Source organism: Antennarius striatus, chromosome 14 (assembly GCF_040054535.1).
Source record: "Antennarius striatus isolate MH-2024 chromosome 14, ASM4005453v1, whole genome shotgun sequence".
Taxonomy (NCBI): domain Eukaryota; kingdom Metazoa; phylum Chordata; class Actinopteri; order Lophiiformes; family Antennariidae; genus Antennarius; species Antennarius striatus.
Genome location: NC_090789.1, coordinates 184394 through 198954, shown reverse-complemented (window position 1 = coordinate 198954; position 14561 = coordinate 184394). Strand labels below are relative to the sequence as shown.

Genomic DNA, 14561 nt, shown 5'->3' with positions numbered 1-14561 from the left:
CATCATCATCAACCATCATCATCCATCATCAACCAACATAATCCATCATCATCCATCATCATCCATCATCATCCATCATCATCCAACATCATCCATCATCATCCATCATCATCAACCATCATCATCCATCATCAACCAACATAATCCATCATCATCCAACATCATCCAACATCCTCCATCCTCCTCCTCATCGATCATCAACCAACATCATCCATCATCATCCAACATCATCCATCCTCCTCCTCATCCATCATCATCCATCATCATCCAACATCATCCATCATCATCCATCATCATCAACCATCATCATCCATCATCAACCAACATAATCCATCATCATCCAACATCATCCATCATCCATCATCATCCTCATCCATCATCATCCATCATCCATCATCCATCATCCATCATCCATCATCCCTCCCGTTAACAGCCGTTAACGGAACCGTTCTGTTTTCTTCCGGAAGCGGGTGTGTGTGCTTTTATTGTGGAGGGTTGGACCGGATGTGCCCTCCCCTCCGCTCCGGTGCTCCGGTGTGAGCGGGAGCCGCGGCTCAGATGATCGGAGCCTCTCTGAGGGACCGGAGCTGCTCGACCCGCCGGTGGAGCCGCGGAACGGGAGGTACGGGCCGGTCACACCGCCGTGACGTCACGTGTTGTTGTTAGAATCTCGCTTGTGGACGCGCGCGGGTCTCACCTGTGTCCAATCAGGTGAGCTGATTGACTTCTACCGGAACCGACCGGGAGCGACGCTCCGCATCCGGACCGGTGGCGCGCGCGTCCGGTAGAAGCCACGCGCCACCGGTGAACCGAACCGGGTCCGATCACCGCGAACCGGACGAGGGGGAAGTCCCCGGATCACCGTCACCGGCAGAGACGGACCAGTACCGGACCAGTACCGGACCAGTACCGGACCAGTACCGGACCAGTACCGGACCAGTACCGGACCAGTACCGGACCAGTACCGGACCGGGGGGACCAGTTTCTGGAGTCACATTTAAAACTTGATTTAAACTTTAACTCAGGGGCCCCCAGACTAGTTCCTGGAGGGACCCCTCCCTGCTGGGGGGTTAGGGTTAGGGTGGGGGGTCAGTAACAGACACTGTGACGATCTGGGGGGGGGGGGGGGGGGGCAAATGTAAACTTAATGGTCTCTAGACAGTAAAACCCTTTCTGGTAATTGTGTCACTGAGGGGGGGCGTAGGGGGGCCGTGGGGGGGTTAGGGTTCCCCTGAGAGCCTCCAGCTCATCCTGATGCAGCTGAACCTGATCCTCCTGTTGGAACGTCTTCATCGTTACCGCCCCCCCAGACCGGTTCCACAGCCTGACCTCCTGGGTCAGGTCCAGGTTCTTCTGGAAGGTCCCTACCTGTAGTCCTAATGGGGGGCTGGAGGTCAGAGGTCACATGAGGGGAGGGGGGTCCAGATGTTTTGCAGTCGTTCTTGGAGACTCTTTGTTTTCTCCTCCCATCCTCTGCCCCCCCCAGGTGTGTCTCCTCACTGCTCCTCTGCCCCCCCCAGGTGTGTGGTGTTCTCCAGGATGTGGTTCCTGATTGGTCGCTGCCTGCTGGGCGTCGCCCTGGTCTGTCTGCTCCTTCAGCCTTCAGGGGGCCAAGGTGAGTAGCCCCGCCCTCCTGTTACCTGTCCTGTTACCCCTCCTCCTGTTATTTGTCCCGTTACCCCCCCTCCTGTTACCCCCATGGGTAACAGGGGTGGTAACTCCCAGCTCCAGGGGGTGTAGCTTCGCTACCTGTCACTAAACTGCTAGCATGGGTGAGCGCTCAGCGGCTGAGCTCCGCCCCCCGTCACGGCTGACAGGTGGGGGTGGGTGGGGCCTCAGTGATGGTTACTGATGACGTTCTTTTCCCCCCTCCAGTCTCGTCGCCACGGCGTTTCCGCGCCCGGATGCTGAGCCCCTCCCGGCTGCACGCGTCCTGGAAGGAGCCCAAGGGGGAGTTCGACTTCTACAGAGTGGTGTACACCTCGCTGCCAGGTGAGGCCCCGCCCCCACCCGTCTGCTTCCTACCCCCCGCTTCCCACCGGGGGGGCAGTTATTCCAGTAATGCACAGACTGGCTCAGCGGTCGGGCGTCGCCCCAGGGGGGAATACGCCCCCTTGATGTGGTCCTCACCTGCACACCGGGTCATAACTCACCCGACCACACAGGCTGGGGGGGCGGGACCCCACCCGTCAGGCGCCAGAGGACGCCTGTGATCTGTCTGTGAGGTCGAGGAGGGGGCGTGTCCACAGTGCGGGGGTGGGGCGGCTGTGGTTCTGGTTGTAGTGGTACCTCCAGCCTCCAGGGGGCAGTGTTCCAAACACCGTGGCCTTGATGCTGGAGGCGTGGCCCTGATGCTGGAGGCGTGGCCCTGACGCTGGAGGCGTGGCCCTGATGCTGGAGGCGTGGCCCTGATGCTGGAGGCGTGGCCCTGATGCTGGAGGCGTGGCCCTGATGCTGGAGGCGTGGCCCTGACGCTGGAGGCGTGGCCCTGACGCTGGAGGCGTGGCCCTGACGCTGGAGGCGTGGCCCTGATGCTGGAGGCGTGGCCCTGATGGCTGATGGGAGTTGTGGCTCCACTTCCTGTTCCAACCTGCATTTTACTGACGTCTCTAAACGTTCCCTCCAGTCGTCATGACGACGAGCTCCAGGAATGTTTCCGATCCGGGACGTGTAATTACAGCTGGCAGGGAACCCCCCCGGTGCTGCAGGGTGTAAATATCACCCAGAACCTGGACCGATGGAACCGGGTGGGACCCGGACCTCCATTGAACTGGTCTGATGGGGGGGGGGCTAGAGGATGAGTGTGACGGATACTGGACAGGTGCTGCTGTTGCTATGGTTACAGTTCTGCAAACACTCCGGGGTTAGAGGTCGCCATCTCAGTGGACTTCCTATTTGTAGGGGTTAAAGGTCGCCGTCTCAGTGGACTTCCTGTTAGTTTCCCGTGGGGGGGTTCAGGGAACATGCCCACACAGCTCTGCAGCTTTGTTCCGACCAGAATTCCTTCTAAAGGAAGTGAGTCTCTGTAAGGGGGGGCGGCCCCCCCGTCAGAGGGAATAGACCTGTGGCGACAGGAGGCGTCGTCAATCATCTGAGGGAGGAAGTTCTGGGGGAGACGGGATCTGATCCGTCTCACCTGGTCTGTTTGTGGTCGCCACGGCGACTTAATGATGTTTGATTTATGGTAGTCTCACCCCGTGTCACCCCGTGTCACCCCCGTGTCCCCCGTCTCAGCCCCTTGTCACCCCGTGTCACCCCGTCTTGGGGCAGTAGTGTCCCGGCGGTAGAGCAGCGTCCTCCGTCCAGACGTGGGGGGTTCCATTCCCGCTCCTGGACTGTGAGCTGACGGCGGGGGGTGTCGGCTCACCTCCCGCCCACTGCTGAGGCGCCCTTGAGCGAGGCGCCGTCCCCCTACAAGTTGCTCAGTTGGGGCGCTACCCGAAGTGGCTGTCCTTCACTCTGCCCCCCCATGTGGTGTGTTGTGATACTAACTGCATGCACACGGCCCCCTGTGCTCCAGGGGCCCACAGGAACACACTGAACAGGTCCTGCATGGGACACACAATCATGTAAGAAGAGTGAAAATGGTCATTTCTGTTTAAAATGGGATCAATAAAGTTCTTCTGTCCCCGTCTCACCCCCAGGGGGGCAGGAGGTGGAGCTCCAGGTGTCGAAGCAGGAGGCCAAGCTGCTGATTGACGACTACGACCCCTCCAAGGAGTACCGCTTCCGGGTCACGGCGGTCAGCGGGGGGCAGCAGAGCAAAGCCCTCCAGGCCACGCATGAAGGTGAGACCTGCCCCCCCCCCGTCTCACTTCCTGTTCCTGGACTTCCTGTCCTCCTCCCTCCTTTCTCTAACAGTTCTTCACCTGGTGTCTCCTCCAGCCCAGTCAGACGTGGAGCTGCTCCAGTCCCAGAGGACCCAGGCGGGGGGGGCCACGGACCACAACCACATCTCAGAGGGTGAGACGGCAGGAACGCACCTGAACAGGAAGCAGCACCTGAACAGGAAGCAGCACCTGAACAGGAAGCAGCACCTGAACAGGAAGCAGCACCTGAACAGGAAGCTGCACCTGAACAGGAAGCAGCACCTGAACAGGAAGCAGCACCTGAACAGGAAGCAGCACCTGAACAGGAAGCTGCACCTGAACAGGAAGCTGCACCTGAACAGGAAGCTGCACCCCCCACCAGAGATGAGTCCCTTCCTGTTTCCACGGTGATTGGGCGTGGTCCTCTTTGATGCTCTGACGGTGGGGTCCGTCAGAGGAGGCAGCTGGCGTGTGATTGGAGCTCTGGTGGTCTCCACTGTGTCCCAGATGTTCTGCAGACGCAGAGACGGTCTTGGTGTCTGGTCTCTGGAGCTCAGACTTCAGGGATCTGGATCTGACCAACGAGACCAACGTCAGGAGATCCTGAGATTCTGTTGGTCCCAGAATGGTTCCAGTTTGGGACCAACATTCCTCAGGTCATTGGTTCTCAACAGGAAAGAAGTGACCTAAGGTTAGGGGTTAAGGGTTAAGGGTTAAGGGTTAGGGGTCAGGGATTGGGGTTAAGGGTTAGGGGTCAAGGGTTAGGGTTAGGGTTAGGGTTAGGGGTTACGGTTAGGAGTTAGGGTTAAGGGTTAGGGTTAAGGGTGAGGGGTTAGGGGTTAAGGGTTAGGGGTTAGGGGAGGGCGGAGTCCAGCATTCAGGCCAATGGAATCCAGAGACGTAGTATTAGCCACGCCTCTGGTAAAAGTTCTTTTCTGGATTTTAATCTGCGTCGGTTTCCATTGATGTGTCTGTTGATTAAATTGATTTGGTGGTTGATTGATTGATTGATTGATTGATTGGTTGGAGGCTTGTTTCTACAACGACTCTGTTGCTTTCTGTTGGAAGTAGAAGTTCATTGTTGATTGGACGACGAGGTTTATGAGGCTAACGAGGCTAACGAGGCTAACTGACACACTTTGGACAAACTTGTTTTAAACTGAGTTACATTGAATGAACAAACCGAGTGAGGATTGATTGGCCGTACTCTGACCTGTGGATTGATTGATTGATTGATTGCTTATTGGTAATGACCCAGCAGACTCTGCAGCTGCCTCCATCAAGGTGTGAAGACTCGTCTGTCAGGCTATCACCATGGCGACGGCATCAGGCAGGTCTGGACTGGCATGATTTGACAGCTAAGAAAACACAGCAGGCGTGTTTTCACCCCAACCCCACCCCCCCGATCGCAGACCGCTGGGATCCATCCCATCATGTGGGGCGGGGTCAGCCGTCCAGTGGATCGTCAGTCTGCGAGGCGTCGCCGCGTCTCCACCTGCATTCCTGACCATCACGCGTGTGGAGCCACGCCTCAGCAGCGATAGGTGGGGGGTTGGCCGGGGGTCGGGGGGGTCGAGAGACGCCATGGGTGTTCACCTGCGCCGCTCTCCAGGCATTGGTGGAGCAGCTGGTCTGGATCACCTGAAGCTGGGGTGTTCCAGAGACCAGACAGGGACCCCATAGGGACCAGACAGGGACCAGGGACACGTGTGTGGGGGGGTTCCACGTCTCGTGAGTGGAGCAGCATCGGGGGTGTGTTCCAGATTGTTGTTCCAGTTTGTTCCAGTTTGCTGGATCTTCTTCTGGTTTTTGAAAACTATTCAAACGTGAGGCCTGGGGGTCTCTGCTGACCTTTGACCTTTGACCTGGCGGGCTAAGCTAGCAGCTGGAGGGGTGTGGCTGAATGTCTGTCCAGATGAAACTGGACGTCTGAACTGTGTGGTCGTTGGAGCGGGAAGCTAGCAGTCACTTCCTGTATGTAGCTTCATCACGCTTCAGCTTCATCCATCACGCTTCAGCTTCATCACGCTTCAGCTTCATCACGCTTCAGCTTCATCCATCACGCTTCAGCTTCATCCACCAGGCTTCAGCTTCATCACGCTTCAGCTTCATCCACCAGGCTTCAGCTTCATCACGCTTCAGCTTCATCCATCACGCTTCAGCTTCATCACGATTCAGCTTCATCACGCTTCAGCTTCATCCATCACGCTTCAGCTTCATCACGCTTCAGCTTCATCACGCTTCAGCTTCATCACGCTTCAGCTTCATCCATCACGCTTCAGCTTCATCCACCAGGCTTCAGCTTCATCACGCTTCAGCTTCATCCACCAGGCTTCAGCTTCATCACGCTTCAGCTTCATCCACCACGCTTCAGCTTCATCCATCACGCTTCAGCTTCATCCACCAGGCTTCAGCTTCATCACGCTTCAGCTTCATCCATCACGCTTCAGCTTCATCCATCACGCTTCAGCTTCATCCACCACGCTTCAGCTTCATCACGCTTCAGCTTCATCCACCACGCTTCAGCTTCATCACGCTTCAGCTTCATCACGCTTCAGCTTCATCACGCTTCAGCTTCATCCACCACGCTTCAGCTTCGTCTACCACGCTTCAGCTTCGTCCATCACGCTTCAGCTTCGTCCATCACGGTTCAGCTTCATCCATCACGCTTCAGCTTCATCACGCTTCAGCTTCATCACGCTTCAGCTTCATCACGCTTCAGCTTCATCCACCACGCTTCAGCTTCGTCTACCACGCTTCAGCTTCGTCCATCACGCTTCAGCTTCGTCCATCATGCTTCAGCTTCATCACGCTTCAGCTTCATCCATCACACTTCAGCTTCATCCATCACGCTTCAGCTTCATCCATCACGCTTCAGCTTCATCACGCTTCAGCTTCATCACGCTTCAGCTTCATCCATCACGCTTCAGCTTCATCCACCACGCTTCAGCTTCATCCGTCACGCTTCAGCGTCATCACGCTTCAGCTTCATCACGCTTCAGCTTCATCCACCATGCTTCAGTTTCATCACGCTTCAGCTTCGTCCATCACGCTTCAGCTTCGTCCATCACGCTTCAGCTTCATCCATCACGCTTCAGCTTCATCACGCTTCAGCTTCATCCATCACGCTTCAGCTTCATCCATCACGCTTCAGCTTCATCCATCACACTTCAGCTTCATCACGCTTCAGCTTCGTCCATCACGCTTCAGCTTCATCCATCACGCTTCAGCTTCGTCCATCATGCTTCAGCTTCATCCATCACGCTTCAGCTTCGTCCATCACGCTTCAGCTTCATCATGCTTCTGCTTCATTCATCGTTTCCCCTTCCTGTTTCTTTGCTTCAGCTGAAACTTGTCTTTGTTTCCTGGGACTTTCACTGGAGGCGTGGAAACAAATGTCAGTTGTGTTTCAGGTGTGATTTCCTGGTGAGTCAGCGCTAATAGCGCACCCTGCTGGTGACTCATGGTTCTAGACACTGCAGCAGTGTCATCGGGTACATCAGCAGTGTTGCTCTCACTGGTCGTCACGGCGACTGCTGTTGCCTCCTGCCTGATGTGGTGGTCCCATCATGCAACGCCCTGCAGCTGTTTTCAGACCGCCGCCCAGAGGCCGTCAGTCAGCGAGCGCTGGGCTTGTGTTGATTGGCTGACAGCTGCCTGTGGAGACAAGCCCACCGCTACAACCAAGAACCGAAGAACTGGAACCAAGAACCACAAACCCAAGAAATAGAACCAAGAACCCAAGAACTAAAACTAGAACCCAAGAACTGGAACCAAGAACCCAAGAACATAAACAAGAGCCCAAGAACTAGAACCAAGAACAAGAACCAAGAACCGAAGAAGTAGAACCAAGAACCCAACAGTTAGAACCAATCAGCTCAAGAATCATCAAAGTGAGACCAACACTCATCAACCAATTGGACGGCGGCAGGCAGGGTTACATTCCAACACTGTAGAGACTTGTAAGGAGTGATGAATGAAGAATGTCCACACACACACACACACACACACACACACACACACACACACACACACACACACACACACACACACACACACACACACACACACACACACACACACACACACAAATTCTGATATATTAAACATGCTGCGACCTGAAACACATTCTGTTATTCAGACGGAGGATCTGGAGTTGAAGTGTAGTGGTTGTATTTGGGGGGGGGGGGCAGTGGTCCTTTGGGGGGGTTGTATTCATGTTGATGGGTATCACATTCTGGTTCGATTGTCTTCAAAGCTTGTCGATCCGGTTCTCTTCATTATTTCTGGATTCAAACCATCGTGATGGATCTGGCTCTTAGAGGCTGGGTTCTCACCTGGTCCCTCAGACCGGCTACAGAAACCCTAACCCAGACTGTAGAACCCTAACCTAGACTGTAGAACCCTAACCCAGACTGTAGAACCATAACCCAGACTGTAGAACCCTAACCCAGACTGTAGAACCCTAACCCAGACTGTAGAACCCTAACCTAGACTGTAGAACCATAACCCAGACTGTAGAACCCTAACCTAGACTGTAGAACCATAACCCAGACTGTAGAACCCTAACCTAGACTGCAGAACCCAACCTAAATTGTAGAACCCTAACCTGTTCCTCCAGGGTTCCATCAGACGTTGCTGAACTGGATCAGAACCCAGGAGGGGCGGATCAGGTGGTCCCACCTTCATGGTTCAGGCTCCTTTCCATCCACTCATGTTCGAAACATCCAATTTGATTTCAGGTGATGAACCTTCTCAAACCAACCTTCTTGATGTTCTATCTGCAGGTGAGGAGAAGTTTTTCTGTAAGACGACGTCCATCGCTGACGTTGTCATCCTGGTGGACGGGTCCTGGAGCATCGGCCGGGTCAACTTCAGGCTGGTCAGGGCGTTCCTGGAAAGCATCGTCGGTGCCTTCTTCGTGGAGTTTGACAAGATCAGGATTGGTGAGGATCTGGTGCCGCTAATGGAGCTAAGCTAGCTTCTAGGTGACAGCTGGGTCAGTTCCTGGACTGGATCTTGTGCTCCTCCTGTGCTTTCAGGCCTGGCTCAGTACAGTGGAGACCCCAGAATCGAGTGGCACCTGAACACCCACGCCACCAAAGAGGCCGTGATGGAGGCCGCCAGGAACCTGCCCTACAAAGGAGGAAACACTCTAACTGGTACAACACTCTGGTTAAAGTCTGTCAGGTGTATCGCTGGTAGCACTCGGAGGTGGACTGGGATCGCAGCCAGTCCCATCCAGTTAGGGGGGGCACGGTTGTGTCTTCAGGCTACAGAGGACAACGTCGCTTCTACCGACTGGACCGACACCAAGACTGTTAATTTAATTCAGCACACGCAGAACAAAACCCATCCCATGTCCCACCCTGGGTCCTGTCCCAGATTCCACCCCAGGTCCCATCCCAGGTCTGACTCCAGGTCCCACCCTGGATTCCAACCCGGGTCCCACCCCAGGTGCCACCGTGGTTCCCACCCCAGATTCAAACCCAGGTACCACTCCGGGTCGCACTCCAGATCCCACCCCAGGTCCCACTTCGGGTCCCACCCCAGATCCCACCCCAGGTCCCACTCCAGGTCCAGCCCTCAATCCCATCCCAGATCTGATCCTGGGTCCCACCCCAGGTCCCATCCCAGGCCTGACACCAGGTCCCACACCAGATTCCAACCCAGGCTCCACCCTGAATTCAAACCTGGGTCCCACCCCAGGTAAAGCCCTCGGTCCCATACCAGGTCCGACTCCGGGCAGGACTCGGGATGAGACCTGGAGTGGGATCCTGGGTCAGATGTGCCGCCGCTGTGACTTCTTCTAGTGCTGGCAGATGATTGGCTGTAGCTGAATGATGTCACTCAGCAGAGGTGAAGCTGATTGGAGTACCATCGTTTCCTGCTGACGACTCGGCGCCTCGGACAAATGCCTCCGCCTGCGGTCGGTCGGTGCTTTCGGCGCTAGCAGGTCTGGACTCGTTAGTTATGTCAGTCATGATCTCAGCCCCCGTTTTTCCGAGCTCAGTGTTTACGGAGGGTTGCCCCGCCTTCCTCCGTGTTCAGAGCACCGCCAGTGGCTGGGTTTGGTAAGACAACAGGAAAGAAGACACTCCCACGCCTCACCCGCCATTAAGGAGACGGTTCACCCAAAACCAAAAGAACACCTTATGTTAGCCTCCAAGCTAACAGGTTCAGCATCTGGTGCAGCAGCTGACCCTCCTGTGAACACCTGACAGGTGAACGCCTGGAGGAAGACACAATGAAGGCCAGGTGTCCCATAGGGGGTGGGGCCATGTTGGCTTCCTGTGGGATGACGAGGCATCTTTGTGGGTGGGGCCACGTTGACTTCCTGTGTCTCGCTGTCCTTCAGGTCTAGCTCTGAACTTCATCCAGGAGAACAGCTTCAAACCGGAATCCGGCTCCAGACCCAACGTCCCCAAGATCGGAGTGTTCATCACCGACGGGAAGTCCCAGGACGACGTGGTTCTCCCAGCGCAGAGCCTGAGGGATGCTGGGATAGAACTGTTTGCCATTGGTGTGCAAACACGCAACTCACACGGAAGAACAAACACACAAAACAAAACACAACATACAACAACACACTACAAAAGTGGACACCTCAACAAGCAATAACACGCAATAACACGCAACAACACGCAACAACAACAACAAAATACAACACATAACATGCAACACTGCAACACGCGACATCACACGGAACAACACGCGACATCACATGCAGTAAATGTTTCATTCTTAAATAATTATTAGAATATTTAAATCATAAACATCCTGCTGACAAATTTTTGTGATACAAAGTAAGAAAATGTTTGGAGGCCGAACGTTGTGTTTTCCATCCTGACCCTAACCCTTAACCCTGACCCTTAAATCTAGCCCAAAGACCTGACCCTGACCCTAATCCCCAGACCTAACCCTAACCCTCAGACCTGACCCTAACCCTAACCCCAACCCTAACCCTCAGACCTAACCTTAACCCCCAGATCTGACCTTAACCCTAAGACCTAACCCTAACCTGACCCTAACCCTCAGACCTGACCCTAACCAGAACCCTCACACCTGTACCTGACCCTAACCCTAACCCTCACACCTGTACCTGACCCTGACCCTAACCCTCACACCTGACCCTAACCCTCACACCTGTACCTGACCCTAACCCTAACCCTCAGACCTTTACCTGACCCTAACCCTCAGACCTGTACCTGACCCTAACCCTAACCCTCAGACCTGTACCTGACCCTAACCCTAACCCTCACACCTGTACCTGACCCTAACCCTAACCCTCACACCTGTACCTGACCCTAATCCTAACCCTCACACCTGTACCTGACCCTAACCCTAACCCTCACACCTGTACCTGACCCTGACCCTAACCCTCACACCTGTACCTGACCCTGACCCTAACCCTCACACCTGTACCTGACCCTGACCCTAACCCTCACACCTGACCCTAACCCTCAGACCTGTACCTGACCCTAACCCTCACACCTGTACCTGACCCTGACCCTAACCCTCAGACCTGACCCTAAACCTAACCCTCAGACCTGTACCTGACCCTAACCCTAACCTTCACACCTGTACCTGACCCTAACCCTAACCCTAACCCTAACCCTAACCCTCAGACCTGTACCTGACCCTAACCCTAACCTTCACACCTGTACCTGACCCTAACCCTAACCCTCAGACCTGACCTTAACCCTAACCCTCACACCTGTACCTGACCCTAACCCTAACCCTCACACCTGTACCTGACCCTAACCCTAACCCTCACACCTGTACCTGACCCTAACCCTAACCCTCACACCTGACCCTAACCCTCAGACCTGTACCTGACCCTAACCCTGACACCTGTACCTGACCCTAACCCTAACCCTCACACCTGACCCTAACCCTCAGAACTGACCCTGACCCTAACCCTCACACCTGTACCTGACCCTGACCCTAACCCTCAGACCTGACCCTAACCCTAACCCTCAGACCTGTACCTGACCCTAACCCTAACCCTCAGACCTGTACCTGACCCTAACCCTAACCCTCAGACCTGACCCTAACCCTAACCCTCAGGCCTGTACCTGACCCTAACCCTAACCCTCAGACCTGTACCTGACCCTAACCCTAACCCTCAGACCTGTACCTGACCCTAACCCTGACACCTGTACCTGACCCTAACCCTAACCCTCACACCTGACCCTAACCCTCAGAACTGACCCTGACCCTAACCCTCACACCTGTACCTGACCCTAACCCTAACCCTCAGACCTGACCCTAACCCTAACCCTCAGACCTGTACCTGACCCTAACCCTAACCCTCAGACCTGTACCTGACCCTAACCCTAACCCTCAGACCTGACCCTAACCCTAACCCTCAGACCTGTACCTGACCCTAACCCTAACCCTCAGACCTGACCCTAACCCTAACCCTCAGGCCTGTACCTGACCCTAAACCTAACCCTCAGACCTGTACCTGACCCTAACCCTAACCTTCACACCTGTACCTGACCCTAACCCTAACCCTCAGACCTGACCTTAACCCTAACCCTCACACCTGTACCTGACCCTAACCCTAACCCTGACACCTGTACCTGACCCTAACCCTAACCCTCACACCTGACCCTAACCCTCAGAACTGTACCTGACCCTAACCCTCAGACCTGTACCTGACCCTAACCCTAACCCTCAGACCTGACCCTAACCCTCACACCTGTACCTGACCCTAATCCTAACCCTCACACCTGTACCTGACCCTAACCCTAACTCTCAGACCTGTACCTGACCCTAACCCTAACCCTCAGACCTGTACCTGACCCTAACCCTGACACCTGTACCTGACCCTAACCCTAATCTTCAGACCTGACCCTAACCCTCACACCTGTACCTGACCCTGACCCTAACCCTCAGACCTGACCTTAACCCTAACCCTCACACCTGTACCTGACCCTAACCCTCACACCTGTACCTGACCCTAACCCTAACCCTCAGAACTGTACCTGACCCTAACCCTAACTCTCACACCTGTACCTGACCCTAATGCTTCATGTGACCACCTGCTGTTGGCTCCATCTTGACTCCTTTATGTTCTTCCTACTCCTCAGGTGTGAAGAACGCCGATGAGAACGAGCTTCAGGCTATCGGCTCTCCTCCCAAGGAGACTCACGTCTACAACGTGGCAGACTTCAACGTGATGAGTGACATCGTGGATGATCTCACCAGGAACATGTGTGACCGCGTTGAGGCGCTTGACAAGCAGCTGCAAGGTCTGAACGCTTCCAGGTCACGTGACCTCCACCCACTAGGGGGTGTCGTTACATCCCATTTACCTTGCCGGGTGTTCTGGTTCTGATCTAGGTTGTTCTGGTGCTGTTCTAAGGTGTCCCTGTTCTACACAGTCTAAAAACCTTGTAGCCAATCTGGAATTTACTTGGCCTATGTGGCGAAAGGCTAGAGCAAGTCCAGCCGTCAAGAAAACCAAACTGGAGTAGACCGGACGTCTGAACACACTTCAGGTGTCATTGTCTCCGTTACCCCGAGATCAGAGGTCCCCCACCACTGATTCAGTATTGTAATTATTACTATTGATTGATCAACCTTTGATTGAAATGATCAGTATTTGTCCTACGTTGAATGAACTGATTGTAAGTCGCTTTATTTAAAATAAACCTCATCAGTTCAGTCACTTCAATCCAGTTTTTAATATACTAATTTGTCACAATTATTTTGTTTACAGAGATATTGATTATCAATTTATGAAAAAAAGGTTGTTTACTGTCTGTGGATGTCTGGGTTTGACATGAACCACTGATGTATTATCAGACTACAGCTGTCTGGAGTGTTAACGGTTGTCCAGTAAATGAAGACGGTCCCTGAAAATACTGTGTGAGATGAAACCGGTCCGTGAACTGTAGGCGTGTTAGCAGCAGACACACGTCTTGCTCTGGACGTTCTATTTTCCATGTTGGTCGGTTAGCTGCTTTTACGAGACATTCTTTCTTCTGGATTGGTTTTCAGTAATGAGGGCCTTCGACACATTCCTGCTCCCACAGGAAGTAGTGTGATTACTCCACTGATGGTGTAATTAAGGCTTCAGAATGCTTCACACATGCTGCTAGCTTAGCCTTTGCTTGCTTCAGAGCCGTGTTCTTCTTCCTGCCTTTGCTCCAGGAGGAGGAGGTCCGGCCCCCCATCCCGCCTCTATGGCGCCGCCCACAGAACTCCAAACATCCGAGGTCACGGCTCGCAGCTTCCGGGTGACGTGGACCCACGCGCCGGGCCTGGTGGAGAAGTACCGGGTGGTGTACTACCCCGCCAGCGGGGGACAGCCGGAGGAAAAGGTAGCGTCCTGGGGGGGACACAGGAAGTGTGACCACATCACATTTCCTGTTGGTCCTCGTGGAACCGGAGAAGGGGACTCTGTGGGCGGGGTCTCTGTCGCCTCCTCCAGTCATGAGGGACCAGTTTTAATGGAGGTCGTTCTTTGCTCCTGGAGGTCGGTTTGGTCTCCCTGGCGCCCCCCACCCGAACACGGGTCACCTGAGGCCTACGCCCATCCTTTACATCCTGGTTTTAGCTTTTGGTGTGCAGCTACCACACGATGAAGTCATGTGACAGCCGTTGCCGCCAAATGTCACCGGTCCCGCCAGGTGGGAGTAGACCCCCATGCTGGTAACGTCACCACGGTGGTCCAGCCAGGTGACGTTTCCAGGTGACACTCAGGCAGGACGAGGTTCTTTTCCTGTGTTGAGGGTCTCC

General features: G+C 54.6%; 1 protein-coding gene across 5 annotated transcripts in view; it reads left to right on the top strand.

The window, feature by feature from the left end:
* Positions 1 to 544: 544 nt before the first annotated feature.
* Positions 545 to 14561, top strand: part of LOC137607240 (collagen alpha-1(XIV) chain-like) — a 41355-nt gene continuing 27338 nt past the window's right edge. For all 5 annotated transcript variants that reach the window (XM_068332857.1, XM_068332858.1, XM_068332856.1 and 2 more), the window contains exons 1-10: positions 545 to 622; positions 1521 to 1615; positions 1876 to 1992; positions 3645 to 3788; positions 3886 to 3963; positions 8597 to 8755; positions 8852 to 8971; positions 10168 to 10332; positions 12908 to 13069; positions 13974 to 14143. In XM_068332857.1, coding sequence (XP_068188958.1) covers positions 1540 to 1615; positions 1876 to 1992; positions 3645 to 3788; positions 3886 to 3963; positions 8597 to 8755; positions 8852 to 8971; positions 10168 to 10332; positions 12908 to 13069; positions 13974 to 14143 — 1191 coding nt within the window. In that variant the 5' untranslated portion in view covers positions 545 to 622; positions 1521 to 1539. The remainder of the gene's footprint in view (positions 623 to 1520; positions 1616 to 1875; positions 1993 to 3644; positions 3789 to 3885; positions 3964 to 8596; positions 8756 to 8851; positions 8972 to 10167; positions 10333 to 12907; positions 13070 to 13973; positions 14144 to 14561) is intronic.